Raw genomic sequence first — 23,888 nt, 5'->3', positions numbered from 1 at the left:
TATTTTCACAATGGAGTACAAACCTACACCTTCCAGAAGAGACAGTTTGGGTAATAAGTGGTATGAAAGAACAATCATGTACAGCTGTTTTAATATAATCCATAACTGCAAGCAATAACAAGTAGCCCTTTAACACATTAGAGCTCTTGAGTAAGAGAATGACAATGTAATCAAATCAAAAGGTGCATTATTTACAAGTGGGAAATGGGCATAAAATAAATAAAACTTTTTACTTCAGTCTTGCAGCATTCACACAATGAAGGTGAACTCAAATTGGGTAGCTCGATCACATTCAAGTACAAGCAAAGAACTTTGATAACAAACTTGACTGATGTGCAGAATAACACAAGCAATTTAAAAGCATTTTGGCTCTTCAAAGATTTTTACATAGCCTTTTACACACAGGCTGCTCATAACACCAAATACCTATAGCATTGCAACACTGCCTGAAGAGGAATAAAGTATCTCTGGTTTTACACTTTTAGGCCACATCTTGACAATCGTCACTCTATAGAGGATAGTGTGTATCTACACGTGCACATTCTTAACCAAAAGATTCAAATCAATTCTCTTTTACAGTGTTTAGCAACTTGTGGCACATAAATTATTGCTTTTAGCAATGTTAAAGTCTATACATTTGAAGTACATAGGTTAAGTGGTTTGTTAAAAAAACCCATACATTTGCAAACTGCTACGTTTGTGATTGTACAGCTTTGTTACTCTATATAGGATTTAACACTTTCATTTTTCTTCTACATGAATAGATGATAGACATTCATAGCTTGAGCTCACTGGCAACTTTGGAAGCAATGTTTTTAAAAGCAATGGATGTCCCAGATATCCTCTTAAAACGGACACCGTTGAGTGAGAGACGGGGCAGTTTGCAGACCTCCATCTCCCACTGGACAAGGCTGTCGGCATGTCCATCGCCATGGACACAGAGAAGCAGGAAGTGTTCACGCTGTTCATAGTCGCAGTTGTTGGCGTCTAGAACTTTGCGGATCTCGTTCATGATGGCGGCTGGCTCCATGCTGCTGGTGGTGTTCATACTCCAGGTGAAACGGAGAGAGCGGGGTTTCCCGTCTTTTCCATCTTTCCCTTCATCTTTTTGCTGATCCCCAGGTACATGGCGACTGAAAGAAGGAAAAAACACAATGTAAGGAAGGGACTATGTGAAAAGAAATGGGTGGAAATAAATAAAACGAAGGATCGGTTGGGGGTGGGTGGGTTATATTGCAAAATTACACTGAGATATGTGAAGACATTTTAAATCACAGCAAACATAACATTATGGGCTAGCAAAACATTAACTGTTAAAGAATGTCTCCTGTGACATTTTGTCTTAAATTAAGTGATCTTAAATGATGTAACACAGAATAGAGGAGAAAATGAAACATCCAATAGAAAAATATATATTTTTTAATGTTCCCCAAGCTCCTTGTTGTAGTCAGTTTATCAGTCAATATTTGGTTTCTCCCCCCCACCAAAATAGATTGCGGGATTTATATACCATATATAAAATAAAACCTTCAACAAGCATGAACATCTAGCAATGAAGGAAAAGTAAATTCACAACCAAGTAAAATAAATACATATATTAGACAGCAATAATTGTTTAAGCATGCAAACCCCACAAAAAAGCCCATACAACGAATTAAAAACAGTAATCACAATACATACAGCCACATGCAATAGAAACGACCATGTACTAGTTCCATGTCCATAAGAGCAAAGGTCTCACAGGCCACACTACTGACCATTCAAACATGATGTGTTGATAATATACTATAGGTCAGGTCAGACATAACTGAAGAAGAGATCAGACATGTATGAACCAAGTGTAGAGGATCTCAGAAACACCTCACCTTGTGCCCTCAAATCTCCCGCTTCTCTCAAACTCGGTTGAGACTCTGTTATTCGATTAGAAAACAAAAAGGAAGGAAAGAAGGACAGCACATTTGAGCTCAGTGTTACAGCATTGGTTAGAGCAGAAGGAAAAGGAAACAGAGAATAGAGTGATTGCAATGAACGAGTTAAAAAAAAAAAGAAGCAGACCAAAATATCCAATAGAAGCTATATAGAGCTCCGAAGAAAATTAAGAGACCACTCCAAATTTTTCTGAATGGCAATTGGACCAGCTGGATGGCAAAACCAGTGCTAGTAGATACCTCAAAAATAATTGGAGTCAAATAATAACTAATGGCCATGCCAAAAGAGTTGAAAAGAAAAGATTTGAGTAAGGAAAAGGTTTCAGTTCTAGCTTTATTGGCAGAGGGATACAGTGAGAGTTAGGTTGCTTCCATTACTTAATTTCAAAGACAGAGGTTCATAAGAGCAAGGTCAAGCTGTAGACCAGCAGAGATCAAAAATGACTCTCCACTGACTGGGATGACCACCAACCCATTAGATTGTCACTCAAAGGCTGAAGTCAATGCTAGAAAAAAAGCCCTTCATCAATGAGCAGCAAAGAAGATCCAGGCTGAGGTTTGCAAAAGACCATAAAGACTGGACCAAGGTCATCTTCGCTGAAGTTCAATTTTCAGTTTTGCCCAACACCTGGTCATGTAATGGTTGGATGGAGACCTTGAGAGGCCTACATGCCACAATGTCTCACACCCACTGTGAAATTTGGTGGAGGATCAGTGGTGATCTGGGGTGCTTCAGCAAGGCTGGAATCAGGTGCAATTGTAAAGGACACATGAATCAAACCAAATACACGTTGTCCTAGATGAAAACTTGCTTCCTTCTTCTCTGACAAATGTTCCCCATCTCTGAGGATTGTTTTTTTTTTCAAGCAGGACAATGCACCCCTCCACACAGCCAGGTCAATGAAGGTGTTTCAGGTCAATCAAGGTCATGGCCAGCCCAATTTCCAAACCTAAACCCAATTGAAAACCTCTGGAATGTAATCAAGAGGAAGATGGATGGTCATAAGCCATCAAAAAAAGCAGAGCTGCTTGAATGTTGGCACCAAGAGTGGCATAAAAAAAAAAAAAAAATCACTCAATAGCAACGTGAAAGATTCCACCAAATACTGATTTTGGAACTTTTTCTAAGTTAAAACATTACTACTGTGTTTAAAAAAATGAATGAGCATGTTTTCTTTGCATAATTTGAGATCTGAAAACACTGCATATTTGTTATTTTGACAAGTTCTACAAATAAATGCTCTAAATGACAATATGCATATTTGAAATTTGGGAGAAATTATGACGGTAGTTTATAGAATAAAACAAAAATGTTTATCTTATTCAAACACATACGAATACCTATACACAAATAGTAAAACCCGAAAAACTGATATTTTTGCAGTGGTCTCTTAATTTTTTCCCAGAGCTGTATCAGATTGCAGTTGAAATTTTTGTCAAGATCGTCAAGAAGTCATTCACATATACACTATGTGGCCAAAAGTATGTGACCCCCTTCCTAATTATTGAACTGGTACATAAAATCATCAACATAAATAAACATTAGCAGTGAAACGGTCATAATGAAGAGATCAGAGTCACTATTTTAAATGTGGAACCGTCATACTATGCCACATTTACCACAAGTCAGTTTATGAAATTTCTGCCCTGCTAGATCTGTCCCATAAGGGCTATTATAGTAAAATTATAGTGCATAGGAGCAACAACAGTACAGCCACAAGGCAGCATACCATGCAAACCATGGTGCTCCTGAGCACTGAAGCACAAAAAATCCTATCACTCAATACAATGGGCTATACTGCCTCTGGAAGCAATAACTGTGTTTCCATGGCCAAGTACCTGCACACAAGAAACCTTTAAAGTCATGGATCACGCTTCAATATCTAGAATCTGGATTTGGTGGATGCCTGGAGAAATCTACCCATAGGAATGCATAGTGCCAACAGTATTGGTTAAGGATGGATACTGTTCTACGGATGTTTTTCAGGGTTTGGTCTAGTCTAGGCCACTGTTAATGCTACAGCATACAAAGACATTTTAGACAACTGTGTGCTTCCAATTTTGTGGCCATACGAATGCTCTTTTAACTAGATGGACAATAATTCCCATAGACACTTTTAGAAATCTTGTAAGAAAGTCTTCCCAGAGTATGGGACACACTTAGGAAGCTGGTATTGCTGTAAAGTGAGACAACTCCATATCGATGCCCATGGCGATAATGTCTCGCAAGCTCATATAGGTGTGACTGTCAGGTATACACATACCTTTGGCTATACAGGGTATATACCATGTAAATACACATGACTGAAGCCATATAGTTTAAACACACACACACTAAAAACAGCATTTTGTTGAGTGGATTTTAACTATCCCTTACTCTAAACCCATTTCATCTGTGCATTTCTACAACTTCCTATAGCCCCTTCTCCTGACTATGTAAAAAAAGAAGAAGAATATCTGTGTCATTTTAAAAAGATTGGTAAACAAATCGAATATGCAGAGGCCAAGGAAGCTTTGTAAAGCCACGTTTCCAAAAGAATGATGAGAAGGTAGATGGGTCAGGAAGAAGGATAGAATAAGAAACAAAGAGTACAGACTTACTAAGAGTCTTTGGCGCAGGGTTGGAGGGGGCTGACAGGGTGGGGGGCACAGAGGGGGCCCCTGTCCCTGATTTAGCAGCACACTGCCGCTTGTTCGGGTCAAAAGTGACCCTGATGTAGAAAAATAGAAATGGAGGAGAGAAAAGACAGCCAGTGAAGAAGAAGAAGAAGAAGAAGAAAGAGAGTGGGAAAGAAAGAAGTCAAGGCACAAAGAGGGGAAAAAGAGGGGAAGGTTGCAATGGACAGAAGAAACAACAAAGAGCCCATTTTGTCAGTGGTGAAGTATTTTCACAACAGTTTAAATCTGTGGATCCAATATCAGTTTGAAAAATACCCACATAAAGTTGAAGACAAAGAAAATGAAGAAGAAATGGTAATGAAAATTCCTAAATTGTTGAACATATCCTATTAAAAAAATAACAAAACAACAAAAAAAAGAAGCTACATATGCCAGGGAGAGAAGACGCATGGATGAGAGAGGCAAAGTGAAAACAAAGAGGAAGACATGAGGGCAAAACCAACCTGAGACAGCCTCTGCTGTGGTTAAAGCACCAGACAGGGTACTTACTTGACATTTTGTAAGACTGGGACAATTTATTTATTACTAATAATTGATCTTAGCTGTGTAATAGGTAGTCAGTCTGGATAAGAAGGTTTACTAAAAGACTAAATCTTAATGGACATGCATATCTGTAATTTGGAAACTCAGGCCCTTGACTCAGTTATTGACTCAAACAGGACACCGATGAGTTTAATAGCAGCAAGTGAACTTCATACTCGTTAAGAAAATAATACATACAATACAAACATGTCTACATGGCTGGTAAGTCATCTAATACATTTTCCCCAGGCCAGTGATTGTTTAATACTAATTAGCTTTAGGAGCCACATTCTAAAGTGACACACTATTATTACAATATAGACTCACTGATCACTTTATCAGGAACATTAAGTGATTGCTGATTGATATAATTAACCAATTGCTGTCGGGTCCTATTTCCAGATAATAGCACATGATCACTAAATGTTTCAGCTCTTAAGGTGTCCCCATCATGACTATCAGAGGGAGGCCTCTAAAGCAAAAAAAAAAAAAAGCTCCAAATCAAAAAAAGATAGCTGACATGATTGCAACTTTACAGATCCATGACCATTTCATGGATGGATCATGCTACAACTCATTATTGGAGTATGAGTTTGCAGAAAAAAAAGGAATTACACTTTATGTTGCCATGAACACATGAGCCAAGTCCACCAGGTAGCCCCAGTTAAGCAGATAGACTTGATTAGTTGCAATCCATAGCAAGATATTAATTTCAATTTGTCATATTAGCATGCAGATAAAGCTTTAAGGCATGCTTAATCAATACAGAGATAAATGAATGCAATCACAGCAATCGAAGAAAATCACTAAGCACTATATGTTAGTATTCCAGCTCGTTTTAGTTCATTACCCCAACAGACTTGAAGTCCTACCTTTTGGAAAATCTGAATGACATGTTTCTACAATACAAAAAGATGACAAAACAAAGGAGGAAACATTACAAAGATGGACAAAAATGAGAAAATTAACTAAAGAACCTGTAATCGAACATTCCGAACAACTAATTTCAAATTAGAAAACACTTTTGTTCATTTTGTGTAGTCTTCTCTTTAATTAGGCATATTTTATACGTTTTAATGAGGATTAGTTAACAGCAGTGAGGACTACTGTTGGAAAAAAAAACAAACATATATGCAGTTTAGTCTCTGGGAGAGTTCAGGGATTGGTGTGTTTTGTGCATTTACCTGCGTGTGAGTTTCGAGGTGAGCTTAGTGAGGAGGTTGTTGGTGTTGGCACGGCTGCGGGGCTGTGTGGGTGAGGTTGGTGGCCCGTTGTACGTTGCAGTGCGACGCTCCCTCACCTGCCCATGAAAGGTGCTGCGACTCGTGGTACCTCGTGGAAATCGCAGTTTATCAGAAGTAGCAGCATTGCTGATGCTGTGAGTGGAGGCTCCTGGGTTCCGCTTATCAGGAGACAAAGACGCACTATGGAAAGACAGGAAGGAACAGGGTGAGAGTTACATTTTCCTGTCTCTCTTCTTTTGTCTGCAACATCCTGTAGAACTACCAAAGTCTTCTTTGCACTCTGCTGCCTGCAAAGCAAATTACTTACAAGTGCAATACAAATACAAACAGCTATAACATGATGCACTAAACCCAAAAACTGATACAATGACACTTTTAATTTTAATACATTTCCACAAATCAAATAACTGTAGAAGTCAACAGAAGTCTCGATCTCAGATTCTGCCCTGGACACATTAGGATTTTGTGAGAATCCTGAAGGGCCATAATCATAGTCTAATTTTTTTCAAAATATAGCAAATAGAATATACATCATATATGAACTACAACCATTAATCTACAGAGCCTGAAATTAGAATCCAATGCTTCTTTAGAACAGAGAAGGGCCAACAGTCTCTATTAAAGTCTATGCTCTATTAGGGTCTGTATTTATAATAGATTATAAAGCTGTCATTTCCCTCTGTTATTAACATGTTTTCATGGAACTGTCAAATTTATTTCATGGCAATGTTATTAATATGGAAAGAATATCTGACAGTAGATAGTGCCTTTAATGATTACATAAAAAATGGTTTCATCAATGCTCTTTGACATACACCTTAAACACACAAGTGCATTATTACCAATTTAACCATACAGAACAGGAAAACAATTTTCCTAATCCTACTGAAATTAATGTTAGACAACATGCTTTTGAATAGTATTTAGATGTGATTGTAAAAATACATCAAGTGAAAGACACACACAGCTTTTGATTTTAACACCAGTTTCAGAAAACGATCAATCCAGCTGTGATAGAAACCTGAGTTAACTATTATGATAACTACCCTATGGATGACTTTGCTATGGATCTGCTGTGAACTATGGATAGTAGGAAAAAGTTGTGCTTTATTGTACTTGGGACTATTTTTTGAATTTTTTTCCAAGTTCCAGCAGCCCAAATGGAGAACGGCTGTTGGCCTTGTGTTTGACATGTGCCACAGCACTTCCTACTTATTCGAATAAATTTTTGGACTATTAAACATGCTTTGAATCAGTTCAGTTCCTGTTCACAAACCTTGTTTGTATACTTCTACCTCTGCTGGTGCCACCTAGTGTGTAAGAAGAATTCCAGCTCACCTGAGCTTTTCCAACCTACCTGATCCCACTTCCACTGTTGAAATAAATGGAGATTGAATTGAGAAGCTATTTTCTGGCTGAGAGTGGAGCTAATTTAAACAGTTTCTATTTCTTCAGTCTTTGGATATAAAAGTTAAACTCTGGAAATGTTTCTAATACAATGTTCAATATAAAAAATTAAAAGTTAAGTTCAAAATCACTTTTAAGCTATGTCCATTCAGACTGTACCTGTTCTCTTTTCCATTGGGAACAACAGCGAGGCGATCTGTATTGTTCCTGTCACTGCACACATACGTGTTTCTCCGACCCATTCCTCCAGATCCTCCAGAGTTATTCTGAGTAAAACCAACACACACATCTTGCACATCACTTATACTGCACTAAAATGGTAATTATTATTCTGGCTGAAAAAAGTAGTCAATGACAAACAGTAAAAAATTATACTTAAACATGATCACTCACATTAGGAGTAAGAGAGTTCCCTGTCTTGCGGTCAGGTATGTCTGCTTTGTTAGGGTTATTTGCATTACCCAGTAATGGGCTAGGGGGGCTTTGTGATGGAGCCTTACGGACTACAACTCCTCCATCCTGCTTAGTGTTAACGTCTGCTGTGCTGGGAATGGGCCTCTTAACGTTACTCAACCCGGTGTTTACACCGCCCACTGATGGAGAAAGACAGACAGACAGACACAGAGAGAGAGAGAGAGAGAGAGAGAGAGAGAGAGAGAGAGAGAGAGAGAGAGAGAGAGAGAGAGAGTGAGAGAGTGTGAGAGAGACGCCAAAAGGAAAAGAGAGACGAAAACATTCAGCTCTGTATTTCTATAACGTTCAATTTACAATATGCATGGTACTAAAATGCAGTTAGAATGAGGGAGCTCTCATCATCTTTGGCCAAGAAAATTATTAGTTATTTTTCTGAGTAAATTATAGGCTTTAGAATAACTATTTGTAAACATTATTATTTTGTATTCTATGCCATTCAAATATTTAAACAACCATGTGGAATTGCCATTTGAATTAGAATGAATTTAAAAAGGTCAAGTTGAATGCCACCTTGGTCACTGTAGCGTCTAGTTTTTTGATTGGACGAGACACTTCTCTGGACCTTCTGGTGAGCTGGTGACTGGCCATTCATCTCACTAGCAGGCCTGTTTTTCACCACAGAGAGGTTGCTGCTGGTGCTGGAATCATTCCCCTCCTGCCCAAAAAAATGAAATGCCCACAGAATGTAAGATGAAATCCCTGCTTTCATGGACTCTTTGACCTGCAGAGTGGTTATGCACCAATTTCTGTTGAGATATCCACAGAATGTATAGAAAACTTTATTGGTACAGGTCCTCACCTCATTGACCTTCCTCCCTAGCAGTAAGTAGGTGGCTGTGATGTCATCATATTTCATCTTGGACAAAGACTCTTGAATTTCCTCCCTGGTGTAGCCCATACCAACCATCACATCTGCATAAGTCAAAAGAGAAATATGACAAATCAGTAACAGCTACTAGCTATGTGCCTATTCTTCAAAATGAACTTGAACTAGGCTTCAACACATTGGATTGCACTTGGGCTTTTAATTTTCAGTCTACTTCAGTCCGTCACTTCCCTAACATCAATCAGTCGATAAGTCGATATCTGTGTATGTGACGCTCATGTGAAGAAGTCAAGAGGAAAGACTTGTTTGAGGAAAACGGGAAAAGAACAAGTTCATGTTTGCATGTGGTTCTGCAGGCAGATCTGCCATTTTATAAAGGCTGTGACCTTCACAGAGAACAGTAAACTGGAAGCAGAGACCAATTTTGCTGCATACCTATTCTCTTCACATCACAGATGTCAGCCTCTGGTTCAATGTAGGGTTTGAGCTCATCCTCCTCTGAACCGGAGTTGATCCAACGATCCTTCATGATTTGCTATAACAGAATTATGCATTGGATAAAGTAAATCCAAAATAGACACACAACAACATAAAGGTTTCTGGAACTATAATTACACTGATAATTTATGGAAACAAACTGGCAATTTCAACATCTTGTTTTTTTTTAATCTAAAGAACAAGTAGAAGGCTTGTCAAGAGGAAATCCAAGTGGAAGGCTTGTTTTCATCGTCATTGCAATTTGTCTGACAGGCAGCAGAGGGCTCACAATAAAACAAACAGCGCTTTCAAACTGTCACTTCTGTTCTTAAATATGAAAGAGCACCAATGTATAAATAAAAGTTGGCAAATATTGACATAGTCATTGTTGAAATACACTGCAGGACTGTGATTACGCCAGAAGAGTATGAAAGAGAATAATGGAATGTTTTATGTCTTGCAACTAGGAAACGGTAAGTTGCAGACCAAGCTTTTTGTGCACTCCCTCACTATTCTCCACACTCACAGAGCCTACAGGGTATGAACATACCGCAAACTGCAGCAGCATTATTCATTGCTCTGTGGGAACGGGACTAGGTTGAGGTTAAAAAAGAATGCCAGAGATACCAACCTCTAGTGTTCCTCTCTTCGCAGGGTTCAGCACGAGGAAACGTTTGAGGAGATTCTCGCAGTCTGTAGACATGTAGAAGGGAATTCGATATTTACCTCTTAACACACGTTCTCGCAGTTCCTGCATACACAACACACAAAAGCATACATTTTAAATCATCTCTATTCAACTATGGATGTCAAGCTATAAACAGAACTGTACATAGAAATTCAGACCTTGAGGTTCTGGCCATCGAAAGGAAGTGATCCGCTAACCAGAGTGTACAGTATGACTCCCAGACTCCAGACATCAACCTCAGGCCCGTCATATTTCTTGCCCTGAAAGAGCTCAGGAGCAGCGTATGGAGGACTGCCACAGAACGTGTCTAACTTATTCCCCATTGTAAACTGGTTGCTGAAACCAAAATCTGCTATCTTTATGTTCATATCAGCATCCAACAGCAAGTTCTCAGCCTATAAGAGCACAACAGATATAGAGGAGAAAAAATATTAAGTCTCTTTAATCACAAATGTCACAGAGAAGAACAGTTGGTAGCTTTATGCTTGTAGCTGCAGTGTCTAAAAAAATATCAAACACAGTGATTAGCATGATTATTCATAATTCAGTTGAAGATAAAAGCATATTGTCTGTGTATGCCTAAAGCTGGGCATTCACTCTCTATATAATGTGTGAGAGCAGAACAGGATCTTAAACAGAGAACATTGTACACATTACTGTCTATGCTTTAGTAAAACAAAACAAGACAAAACAAACAAAAAAAAAAAAAGGAAAGAGCCCGACTACATTGGGTTGAACTTGATTGTGCCTCTCAAAATGCAGTTTCTTTCACCATTATACAGTGCAATACTTTTTTTCAGTCATAGAAAGCCAACAAATCTAAAACAGAAAATAATTTCAGAAATCTTGTCAGGAAGTGCAAACTGAGGATAAAACTGAGCTAAAAATCCTGTTGTGCATTACCAACTTAACTCAAATCATCAGCAGAAGGCATCAGCAGGCTCCAAAGAGAAGGGTACGGATGTCTTAGACAAAACCGACCACCACCATATTTTAGAGAGCATGATCTATTCCAGACATCTTCTCCTCAGGAACACATTATATTCCATACTCCATTACTTTTAGCTCATTCAACTTAGACACTATTATGCATGACAAATCATTCATATTACTAAAACCCAGTGGACCATTCATTTACCCTGGGACCACCCTTTCTTAGCTCCTTCTTTCACTTACAACGACGCATACATGTAGTCAAAAGCCCTCTAACTGTTCTCATGGATTATTCATGGCAGATTGAAGTAAAGGAAGCATGACAGCACGGCTAATCTAGATAATAAGTGAGCTCTCCACAGAACATGCTGTGCTTTCTCGCATGCAGTACAGACACACAGGGCAAAAATACCTACAGCATAAATATGAGCATATCCACCCTCAGCCACAAAAGCATGCTCATGAACATAGCTTACCTTCAAGTCTCTGTGAACAATGTGTTTCTGGTGACAGTACTGCACAGCTGATACGATCTGAGAAGAACAAAAAATGTTTTCATTAAGAAGACTTGCTAGACATATCGATATCTAAATGGCCTTCCAGCTATTGTCTTTTACATCTTACACTCACTTTACAGGAAGGCTTGTAGCTAAACTGAAAAGGCACACTGTGCTCTGAGCAGCACAGGAGGGAGGGATAATCTGCTTTCACAAACTGGCTAATGTTTCATCCCAATAAAGAAAATTGCTCAGCATGTATTTCCCAGTATCAATGTGGCTACTATTAGATCTTGTTACCATTCTTTATCTTAAATCTGCAGATGTAACCACACTCAAAGACCAGAGTTTTATAAATATTACATTTTCACCATATCCACAAATTCGGATATTAAACACAGCAACATGGCTGTGTCAGTTCAGACTAGTCTGTTTGAATAGCTTCCTAATGAAGGAATACTTCAAATTGAGAATTAATAGGAACTTACTATTGTTTCAAAGTTTTTAATATTACACTAGACAGCGCATAGTATGTGTGAGAGCTCAAATAGAGTTAGGGTTAGAATTCTACCTTAATTCTACAAAAGTTGAATCAAGTCTCCACTCTATGATCAAACTGTATGTGAGAATGTGAATGCAAAACAGATGTTAAGAACACTACACCTGTCTAAATTTAGCTCTGGCCTCTTTCTCCTTCATCCTGCCATGAGTAACAAGGTAGTCGAACACTTCACCTGCACACAAAACAAATGAAAGCAATGTGATGAAAACCAATGAGATCAAGACAAATGTACAAAAAACCCCCCAAAAAACCCAAAAGGGGTCATGTCTGGAACCAAACGGAGGCACACACACTCACCTCCACTGGCATACTCCATCACAAGATAGAGATTCCTTTCTGTCTCAATCACCTCAAACAGCTTTACTGCAAGGGAGAAAGACACACAAGACAAATTATAACATAAACTGTACTCATTTGAAGTAAATAATCTTCCAATGTTTAATATGACAGTGTGACCCTGAAAAAGGTAAAGCCGTTTCTGAAGAATAACTGAATAATCAGTGTTTAAAGCTGGGAAAGCTCCTAATATCATTGGAAACTTTTAAAGGTCGAATTTGAGGACTTTTAAATAGAAAACAATGGCTGTTTTTCATAAAAGTTTATTAGACCGAAATATAAACTGGACATCATCTGTAAGTGAAGGATTTAATTAAGGATGGGATGCCATATCATTATAATTAAAGATTTATTTATGAATAAAATCGGTTAAAAAATGATTTTTACATTCATTCATCCACTGTGTCTTGGAACTTTTTTCTTTAACAAAAAATGCCAGATTAAAAAAACCTGCAATATTTTTGAAATTTGTGCTGTTATAATTTATCATGTCACATTGCCTAACCCTAGTTTTAACATGTAAAAACTACTATTTCTTTTCATAACAAATTTTTTTAAAATAAAATAGAATGCCTGATTTCATCTTGTGTTGCATTTCTACTGACATGCACTTGGTCATAAAAATATGATGAAATAATCCTTTATTTGTCCCTTTTATTTGTTTAAAGAGCAAATTCCTACTCAAGCAGGTGAAACTCTACCTTTTCTCTATCAAAAATAAATCTTAACAGAACTATTTAAAAAAAAAAATCATAGTATTTTATCTCTAAAATACGTTCGTTAGAAATTATATCTGTAAGTAAATAAACAGCAACTAGTCATTATTTTTCATTTGCTCCCAGTCCCCAGGAACCCAGGTTATGCTGTAGTTGGCTTGTCCTGGGATATGCATATGAGGTTGCACTATTTAGTTTGGTAATACTTTGTTTCCCCTTTTTTATGGAGCACAAAACTATTTAGTCTACTTCTGTTTTTAGACGAATTATCATAAAGAGCTGAAAGAAGTGAACCAAAAAGGCAAAATGTTTACATTCTAATGTCAAATAACAAATTCATGTTGTCCCTAATGACCATTAGGATTTTTGTACTGTGCTTTGTCACTGATATGACCATGACTCCTTATTTAAAAACTGCGAATAATACCTCGCGTATCACATTATGTATTGTATTTGGAAGAATGCGCCAGTACTCTACGCCTGGACAATTTGTGCATTCATTTTGTTTAAGACCATTAGGTATGTGGCAGAGTTTGCAATTTTATAAATGGCTAGACAAGTGCGCCATTGTACTTCCATCGTTCTGCCCGTTAGACTCTGCAATAGAGACAGCAGCAGTAAGGAAACGTCTCCAAGGCAACATGTTGCACTCTCTCACACAGATTCAGGACTTCAGAGAAATAAGCATTTAAATCAGTCAGTCAGTCTACGCTGACAGAAGGGATACACAGAGCTTCTTTCTGTGTACACTTGAGGATATGTCTGCTCCAGCGACTCATTGTCTTGTGTGCAAATCAGAACAAATGCAGAGGAGTAAATCAGTGGATCCTAACCCTGAAAGGCACGGCATTATAAAAGGAGACAAAGTAGGAAAAAAAAAAACACACACACACCATTTACTGTCAAGATACTTTTTCTTTTAAACTTACCAATATTTGGGTGGTTTAAAATCTTCATTATTCTAACTTCCCTGAAGAGCTGATGGACAAAAAAAAAGGACATGGTATTGAGCAGTACATTCAGGAAGGGACACAAGCCACAGACATCATTTCACCAGCTTTAGCTTTGAGAGAGTGCTAAAGACACTGAGCAAGTGTTAAGAGACACTTCTGAGACAGTTCACACATGCTGACTTTCTAGTACAAGCAGTAGTGCACTGTTCCCTAACCTCGGAACAAACAAAGCTCATCTCAGCATGGAAATGCAAGAAAATGGGGTTTTTACTAATGAATAGAATAAAGCCAATCAGAAAAAAATGACACAGAATGCTTGTTTTGGGTAACTATGCAAGGAAATGTCTTAATACAGTAATGCTGTATTTACCTTAAAAAGCCCCAACACAACAGGTAGTAGCTAAAAGAGACATTTGCTAAGCTACAGTGTTAAGTCTGTTTATTCTTCTTCTCCTTCTTGTAGTAGTAGTAGTAATATTACACAAATCACAGGGTGTATTTATTAAGACTATGTATGTTCAATATGGAAAATGATACTAGAAGAAAATACTAAAAAGGTAATCTGCCTGGTTAATATATATCTCACATTAGCATTTGGTCTAATGAGAACCAGTGATTCAACCTGATGTATACCAAATAAATACATATAAATGTAAATTTAAATGTGTCTCTATGAATCCATCTGGCTACAGGAAGGGCTGTTAAAAACAGCACGGCAAAGCAGGGAGGGAGGGCATGGTGTGGAAATGGCAACAAGTTCACCGGGTTCAGGAAAAAGAATAAAAAAAAAACAAAACACTGGTCAGACTTACTCTCAAAGGAATTTTTACAATGCCATATTCCAAAACCAACTTTTTTCAAGTCAAACTGGGAGACAAATATATAAGAAAGTGATATGGTTTGTTACTATTATTATTATTGTTGTTTTGTTATTAATAATAATAATAATAATAATAATAATAACTATTAGTTTTAATATTATCATTCCATTTCCAGAAATGACTAAATGAAAGGCAATGATCCTACAGGCCCATCCATATCAGTCTGATGCCAAGACTATAAGTGCTTCATGACAAACAGCTCTCTGTGAACCTCCTGTAAACCAAAACAGCGTGAAACTAAACCTAATCTGTGCAAATAAAATTAAAGACACAAAGCACAAAGCAAAGGGAGTACAGGGCAGTATGGTACAGAGCTGTTCTTGATCTAACACAGCGGCCTGAAAACTGAACAGAAAACTGCTTAATTAAAGAACCATTATTATTAGTATTCATGATGGCAGTTTTCTAGAACTGAAAAGCATTTAGATATTATCTGAATGTAATGTCTGTCGATCCATCTTTCTCCATTTGCCCTCTATTTCTCTCCCCGATCGAAAATCTTAACACCTACGTGATTGCTAAAGAACACTGCGGCACGACAACTCACTTCAGTCAGGGGACAAGTGCAACATGTACACCCACGCACAATTACACAACCGTTCAGTGACAACGAAATTCTCACACATTCATACAGACAAATGTGAGCTTTGGAACAAAACGATAAATAACTCTTGAAAGCAAGGTCACTGCTACAGTAATAACCAAGAGGAATGGGAGGATGCAGGGTAAAGCAGAGATATAAAGGGGCAGAAGGATTATAGAAGAGGGGCACTGGCAACACATCAGAGCAAATTGGAGAAATAAAAAAAAAAATTAGGCATGCAGGGATAGTTTCAGGATTTGTCTGTGTTAATTAGCACTATATATATATATATATATATATATATATATATATATATATATATATATATATATATATATATTTATATATATATATATATATATATATATATATATATATATATATATATATATATGAGTCAGACTTTTTCTCTTTTGGCTCAGCACCAGAAGGCAGGAGACGCAGAATATACGCAGAATCCAAAACCGTAGTGTTGTGGAAAATCTAATGGTAACTGCAGTGCGCTTCTGTGCCCAGCTAATAATAGAGACAGGGTCTCTGAATGCATGTGTCAGAGCGAAGGAAAACATGAGAGTGGTTTCTACTCTATTTCTCTCCAGCTTGTTTTTTTTTATTTCATCTATGCTCATGGGCCTCTTCTGAATCTCACACCGCCCACAACATTGGCCCTTCTGTGGCTCTCCTTAGCTCCTGGTGAAAAATCTTCCTGCTGGCCTCAGTCTCACATCACTCCTATCTGCCACCTATTTGTCCATCTGCCGTTGCTCGAGATCCCCCCCACCCCACCCCCCACAAACAGACCAACAGACAAGCAAAATGCAGATTTTCTTCAGATTGTCTAGATAAACTATGCCAACACAGAAAGTAAGGAGACACAGAGATTGGGATTATGTCGGTGTTTGTTATGTGCTTGTATTCAGATCCCAGATGAGTGTCAGAAGTCTAATTTTGTATTTCTGGGCATTACCCAAATTACCATAACCAGGCCTGTATTTTATTAATTATTTCAAGATAGATCGTAGCCATTTATATGCACTTTATTTACTATTTAGTGCAGTAAACACTAGTAGAATAAACGAGTGCTTTTTTGACATAAATGATAAAACCCACTCTGATCTGTACCAAATTAAAGCCCTATGGACATCATTTCCCACAGACTTAAACAACGTGTCCGAGTCCACAGTGACCTCCCTTCCTGACATGGATGACATCATTTCCTTGAGAACAAGGATACAAACCAAGTATTTCAATGCCTAAAATTTCCAAATAAGTAATTTCTCCAAATGTCAGTTTTAAATAGATGTAATAAAAACAGGCTACACTCATACACCAAACAAAAGCTACACTTTTAACCCAAAATATAGCTCACCTTTTGAAGGCTTGTTGGATTCAGTTGGGTCCTGTCAATAATTTTTACTGCCACCTGTAAAAAAAAAATGATTCATTTAATTTTTTTTCATGTAATCCTAGTAAAAAAAACTTTTCTTATTAACTTTTTTCGCATTTTCTTATAACGATATTTGCATTAGTAGTGTGGAGTCTCACTTATTCTAGGGTAAGTTTTTTTTTTTATTGCTCTCTCTTCTCTGCTTTGTCTCTGTGCTCACTAAGTATTTTAGGGTGTAACTAAAATCTCCATGTACAGTCTAATAACCTACAGCTGTAACATTCCAGTGGAAGTAAAAAGCGTGCAACAGGAAGGACACTGCTGACCGCTCACCTCTCTGCCTGTGAGGATGTGACGACCCAGTTTAACCTTGGCAAAGTTGCCTTTTCCAATGGTTTTCAGGAGCCGGTAATTCCCAATATGAGGATTCTGATCTTCAGAGCTTGAATTGCCTGAATTACGGTTTCGGCCACCCGACCTTACAGACCGAGAGGCCCCCTCCATACGGCCGTGGCCATTAGATGTGTGCTGTGAAAGAAAAACCTCAAATTAACATCATGATCAAGTTTGGTTTCAAGAAACACAGCAAGCTTTAGATGATCTCACAAATATAAATACAAACAAGTACATGTATAACTTATACAGACTTACTGATATGGACAGAATAAATTAAATGGATTGTTAGTCAGATCCAGAATTATTGGCACCCAGGAAAACTTTTTTTTAGGTTGCACACCCCCACAGATCCTCTACCAGAGTTAACTGGAGATCAAGCTATTTTCAAGTGTGTGCTGAGTGTTTTGTGCCAAAAAGCTTTATTTTTGTCTCATCTGACCACAGACACCATTTACAGTAGTGTCCAGTGAACACTAGGCTCTAATGTTTGTGGTCAGATGAAAGAAAAACCTTTATTCTGGCATGCTGCTCACATAGTTTGTTGGTATGGAGGTGGCATCTAATTTTTAGTCTTAGAGACTTGGTGGGGGAAAAAACATCTGGTTATGTGTGTTTTCTTGTCTTGCTGTACTAACCCCCAACAAGGTTTTTAGGTTGATGGTATTCTTAGTCCCTGACCTAGTGAACTAGCATGAGGATGTGTTTTTGTAAGTCATCTGCTAAAATGCAGTAAATTATCAAAATGCTACCAACTTCAATCTCAAACTGTGATCCTGTTTCCTCTCTAACAAGATTTTTTCACTGTATTTGAAGGCAAAATGTGTCAGACAGTGTGTCGTCTTCTAAAAAGGGTCATTTACATGGTTTATGAGGTTAAACATGGTTTGGTCTCATTACTTTATATTGATATTCTCTAAGCGTCTCCATGTTGATGAATTACTAAAGGTATGTAGCTGCTGTATAATACATTATATTAATATTTCATATTGTAATAAAATATATCGCATAATAACTTTAGTATTATGGTGTTAGATTTATGACAAAATATTCTTAAAGTCAAGACAGAATTAAGACCTGTGTGTTCATTTGCATATTGCAGCCTCAGTACTACAGAGGACATTTCAATAACAACAACAACAAATATGTACATATAGTGCAGTTCAATTCGACGTATGATGTCAGTTTTATAAAAATCACCCGGCACTATAATTCCTGTGATATTTTCGATTTTTGATATGATATTAGGAATTATCCATTGTTACCTGACAAAAGAAGGATGAGCATAAAGCCCCTGAATAGCAGTTTTATTGCCACTAACCAGTGAGGAAGCATTACAGATCTTAAACTGCTGTGAGATTTACAAGGTCAAGTGACAGAATTGCAATCAAGAAATGGTGCAGGAAGAAGTTCTGACCTTGTGAGATCTGAAAACCTGCAAATCCAGTGGAGTGAAGCATGCCATGTACTAAATATCAATATGTGAAAGCAATATACTCTGACTTGTTTCCTAGATCAACAGAGAATACTTACGTTTACTTCATTTTCATTATGCCAAAAAGCACATATGCATTTTTAACATGCTATCTGCATGCTAGACAAAATTGTTTCACTAATTAGTAAAGAAAATAACAGCAAGTTGGTGTGATACTCTAACACAACACCACTGTCTCGACAGAAAGCTGACCCTGCACTATGGCTAGTTTTAACTAAACCGGACTGACTGTCTCTTGTGGCAGCTTTAGCGTTATCTGTACAGTCTGATCTGAAATGACGGCATTGCGCCGCTTTTTGAGTAGCCTCGAAAATGGATTTTTTTTTTTAAATGCTGTGTCAGCACAATGCGAGCAATAAGAAATGAATGAAAATGCAAAAAAAAACCAAAAACAAACAGAACTAACACACTAATGTTAAAAGTGGTAGATTAATTAGGACAAGGGGATTCAAATGTGTGTACTTAAAATACTGCTGTGATGCGTCATTCATTGAGACCAAACCAAGTGCTTCGGAAGCAAACTGCTGTCCTTCTTTTAAGCTGGGGGGAGGGGGGGTTTTGGGGGTTCACTGATACTCGCTTCTAGCGATACTCATCAGACAGGTAACATTAGGGCTGTGACAGGCGTGAGTCAGGGCATTAATGCCAGTGCTGACCAACACCTCCCATTATTATGTTTATGTCTGTGGTGTCAGGTTCCACTAGAGATTTGGGATTCCCCTCTTTTAACAGATCAACTGATGACATTGTTTTTTTGTTATACTAAGAATTTATTCCGTTATGTTACGTGAGGTTCAACGTTAGGTGCAGTGCATATATTTCTATAGAAATTTAATGACAATCAGAAACTCTTTTGATCTTAGAACATCTATAGATATGTGTATATACATTCCTCTTATTGTAAAGGTCATATATGAACGATAATATTAAAAAAATAAATAAATGCAGTGGTTCTTAATGACTCAGTGGTTCGATGCAAAGCAAACTTGGTCCCAATGTCAAGCTGCAGTCTGTGATGATCAAATCACCTGCACATCACACCCAACCACCTACACACTATGCGAACAAGCCTGTGACGCAGACATGACATAAGACACACTTTTTCCTCTTTGCATTGAGACCCTTGAGAGACGTATGAGGCTGGAGATGAATGAATAGAGAAACTGCAGCAATAAGCATTCACCTGCAGTTCCTAGTCGTGACTCACCAAGCAGACAGCTGACTACCCCCCTACCTTACCTCGCGCCAATGCGCATTAGCTCTTACCAGTCAAAGCGAGAGTGAATATCTCTATACATATAAAATACGGAGACAGATCATCCAAACGGTGCAAGACACACATTGCTCGGGGAGAGAGTTTGTTTAAGCATATGCTGCACACATTAGGTAGATTAAAAGTCCGCTCCCGGATGCTGCAGACCTCATGCGTGTATCATCATGCTGAGTGTCCATCTGTCCATCTGGGCGAAAACAACTAAAGCGTTTAATTACCGAGCCGAAATGCGACACTGTGGCAAAGCAGACACAGATCACAGTACCACATGTTAATGTTAGTACACCACTTATGTGAGTTGTACTATCTCCTAGTCACATCCGAAAGAGTAATGGTTAACAATCAGAGCATAGGTGAGTGTACAAAAAGTTCCAGCTTGTCTGATGAAGAATACGAGAAGGAAGAGAAGGACACCATTTCAGATACAGTGAATGTCCAAGCTAGCTTCGTTACAAAGACGTTTATCTGAATTGACTGAGAAAGAAGCTGGATACTTACATTTTCAGTTTTCCGCTCGTTGACGGATGGTAGTGCTGTTTTTGTTGACATTGTATCGCTGAATCGAGGCTGGATTACAAGTTTAAATCAGACGATTTTGCCGCACCGATGTTTTTAACGTGTAATAATGTCTACAACTGTCTACACCATTACTGGACTGAGCTATTGAAGAGCACCGTCAGCGCAAACTTGGGTAAAAACTTCACACTGGAATAATGTCCAGGCTACAGACTGGGTCCCCGAGGTGAAAATGTTGTTTTAATCCAACGTCGGTGTCGAGCCATTAGCTAGTTGAACTGAATTTCCCGATAAGAGCAGCACCTAAACTAGCAGCACGATGGACCGTCTGTGGCTCTCTGATTCACATTTCGGATGTCCGGCTAGACTGAAGAAAAAAAAATCCCCCCACAAGGCCCTGACTATCCAACCACGGTCCCTTTGTGTGACAAATAACTACAGTTAAGCACTACAACTTTCCTTTTCGACCAGTCTGAGTAAAACAGTTGTGTTACGGGCCTGGGAATGAGGTGCTCTCTGACAGCTTCATTCCTCCGACCTCTGTCTGTCGCTTTTGGTTAAAGCTCCTTCCTTCCAAGATGGCCACCCAATGGCAAACAAGCCAGGACCTCAAAGCGTTATTTTTTCCCCCCTTACTCGTATTCTGACAAATCCCTCCCTGCTCATCTCCATCAGCTAGGAGAGCAGTGAACAGTCCAATCCGAGGGCTGCTTGTAATATCTACAGCGAATAGCATCTGCTCTTCTATCCTGGACCAGGGGAGGGGGATCTGTGGAAATACAGGCGTAGAAATAAGGCGGCGCTGGGAAAAACCACAGGAAATGAGGAAACTTTGATTTCTGTGGTCGCTGGAGACTCTTCGGACACTTACTTTTCTTTGACAGTTTTAAGAACCGTGCTTTCATGGTGGGACAGGGGAAATGGAGACCATGTACACCACTTCTGACTTACATAAATAGCAGTAGAGCTAAAAACAGCTCAAAACATACTGAGTACCACACATTAATGCCATCCTTTTTCTATGCCTAGATCTGCATACACCTACATCAGCCTACAACATATCTGGATTAGAAGAGGAAACCAGAAAACCCCCGAAATCCCGAAGCAGGGGACCCCCCCCCCTTGAAAATTTGTAGTGAAGCATATATAAATCATAATTTGAATAATTTACCGTCATCTCCACAAGTTTCATGTAAATTTCCACACATTTAACACAATATTCTCCTAAATGCTGCAGGTCTGTGGTTGCTGAATTATGTCTCTTTATGATACATAACACTACAAGCATACACCGATTAGCCATAACATTATGAGCAGTGAGAGGTGAAGTGACTAACACTGATGATCTCCTCATCATGGCACCTGTTAGTGGGTGGGATATATTAGGCAGCAAGTGAAAAGTTTGTTGTGTTAGAAGCAGGAAAAATGGGCAAGCATAAGGATTTGAGTGAGTTTGACAAAGGCCAAATTGTTCCTGCAGTGGTCATTATCTATCAAGACCGGTCCAAGGAAGGTACAGTGAACCGGCGACAGGGTCACGGACAGCCAAGGTTCATTGTTGCACGTGGGGAGTGAAGGCTGGCCTGTGTGATCCGATCCAACAGATGAGCGACTGTTGCTCAAATTGCTGAAGAAGTTAATGCTGGTTCCGATAGAAAGGTGTCAGAATACACAGTGCATGAGGGGGTCAGCGCTGTTTTGGCAGGAAAACACAATATTAGGCAGGTGGTCATAATGTTATGCCTGATCAGTGTATATGTAGCCTATATGCTAAAAGTTGACACAAAGTACTAATAGTGTCACTTATAATTTAAAATCCATTTCAGTGCTGAGGAAAATACAGTGGATATTCAAGGTGTTTTGTGATGTAAAAAAAAAGAAAATAATACATAATTTGTGCATACCCTTCCATAATTGGACATATGACTGCTCATATTTAAACAATCACATTCATGTTCAAAAGTAATTATCATACACCTGGCATCAATGACATAATTCTGATTAACCCCAAATAAAGATCAACTGTTTCTGTAGGATATTTTTGACATCACCTTGGGGTCATCCGAGTGTTGAAGTCATGGCCTACACGGCTAAGAGCTTGCAAAGCATGTAAAGGATCTCGAAGTCTGGTATTGTTTAGGAAAGGGGTACAAAAAAAAGTATTTGCTCATCAAAATTAGCCATCATCAAGTGAAGAAAATGTGGCAGTATAGTGACATCACCAAGAACGGGACATTCCTCCAAAACTGATAAAAGGACAAGATGAAAACTCATCAGGAAGGCTGCCAAGAGGCTTATGGTAACGTTGAATATCTGGCAAGTACTGCTCACTCCCTTCGAAGACAATCGCTTTTATTCTTCACATGCCTGGGTTATTGGGTAGGCTGACACTTTCTCACACACACACACACACAAAAAATCAAAAACAAAGTTTTCCAAGCTCATCTACAACACCTGAAACCATGCAGCAAAATGTGTTATGGTCTGATGAGATCATGGTAGATAAATATATTATGACTGGGAATTGGACTCAAGTCAGGAATCAGAATCATAGATAGCTTCAAGCACCAATATATATATGTTGGTACAAAACCTGCAGGCATCTGTTAAAAGCTAAAGATAAGGGAACATTTTACCTTCCAGCATGATAATGACCCAAAACACAAACCTAAGCCAAAACAGAAAAAAAAAAATCAGTGTTCTGGCATGGTGCAGTCATAGCCCAGACTTAAATCCTATCGAACCTGACTTGAACTAAAGACTCGAAGGGCCCTGTGCACAGGAGATCCTCTTAGACCTTATTAGATGTGGATTATTTGTTTAAGGAAGAGTGGAATAAAATTTCCATTTAACATGTTCTAAGTTGGTATACACTTTTCTGGTATAAGCTTTTCTCACTAAAACATTTGTCTTGCACATGTATTTTGTTGCTTGTTATATCACATGAAAGATGCAAACTATGTTTTACATCATACAAACCTGCAATTCATAAAAGGTTTGTAGAATTGTTTATATCCACCATGCGTCTATGAGATGAAGGGAATATTTCCTATGGATAAATACTGACACCTGTTGGCAACAGCATTTTTTTTGGGAAAGACTGCCTTAATGGTCAATT

The 23,888-nt window shown here is 38.3% G+C and overlaps 1 protein-coding gene across 7 annotated transcripts; it reads right to left on the bottom strand.

The window, feature by feature from the left end:
• Nucleotides 1-74: 74 nt before the first annotated feature.
• Nucleotides 75-21,421, bottom strand: mark3a (MAP/microtubule affinity-regulating kinase 3a). Of its 7 annotated transcripts, XM_058385767.1 has the most exons (20): nucleotides 20,753-21,421; nucleotides 17,427-17,621; nucleotides 17,076-17,129; nucleotides 14,219-14,267; nucleotides 12,535-12,600; nucleotides 12,339-12,409; nucleotides 11,655-11,711; nucleotides 10,404-10,640; nucleotides 10,189-10,308; nucleotides 9,516-9,615; nucleotides 9,054-9,166; nucleotides 8,765-8,909; nucleotides 8,174-8,373; nucleotides 7,940-8,046; nucleotides 7,731-7,745; nucleotides 6,314-6,553; nucleotides 6,002-6,028; nucleotides 4,530-4,639; nucleotides 1,866-1,910; nucleotides 903-1,133 (listed from the first exon to the last, which is right to left on the bottom strand). In XM_058385767.1, the coding sequence occupies exons 1-20, from the start codon at nucleotides 20,801-20,803 to the stop codon at nucleotides 1,045-1,047; spliced, it is 2,091 nt and encodes a 696-aa protein (XP_058241750.1). In that variant the 5' UTR covers nucleotides 20,804-21,421; the 3' UTR covers nucleotides 903-1,044. The 7 variants fall into 7 exon arrangements, with proteins under 7 accessions (XP_058241746.1, XP_058241752.1, XP_058241748.1 ...); XM_058385768.1 differs by lacking the exon at nucleotides 6,002-6,028; XM_058385763.1 differs by lacking the exons at nucleotides 1,866-1,910; nucleotides 4,530-4,639 and having other exon boundaries at nucleotides 75-1,133; nucleotides 20,753-21,417.
• Between the last annotated feature and the right edge of the window lie 2,467 nt (nucleotides 21,422-23,888).

The sequence above is a fragment of the Hemibagrus wyckioides genome, linkage group LG03 (genome assembly GCF_019097595.1).
Source record: "Hemibagrus wyckioides isolate EC202008001 linkage group LG03, SWU_Hwy_1.0, whole genome shotgun sequence".
Lineage (NCBI taxonomy): Eukaryota > Metazoa > Chordata > Actinopteri > Siluriformes > Bagridae > Hemibagrus > Hemibagrus wyckioides.
The sequence above is the reverse complement of the archived record's forward strand: the minus strand, read 5'-3'. Positions and strand labels throughout refer to the sequence as shown.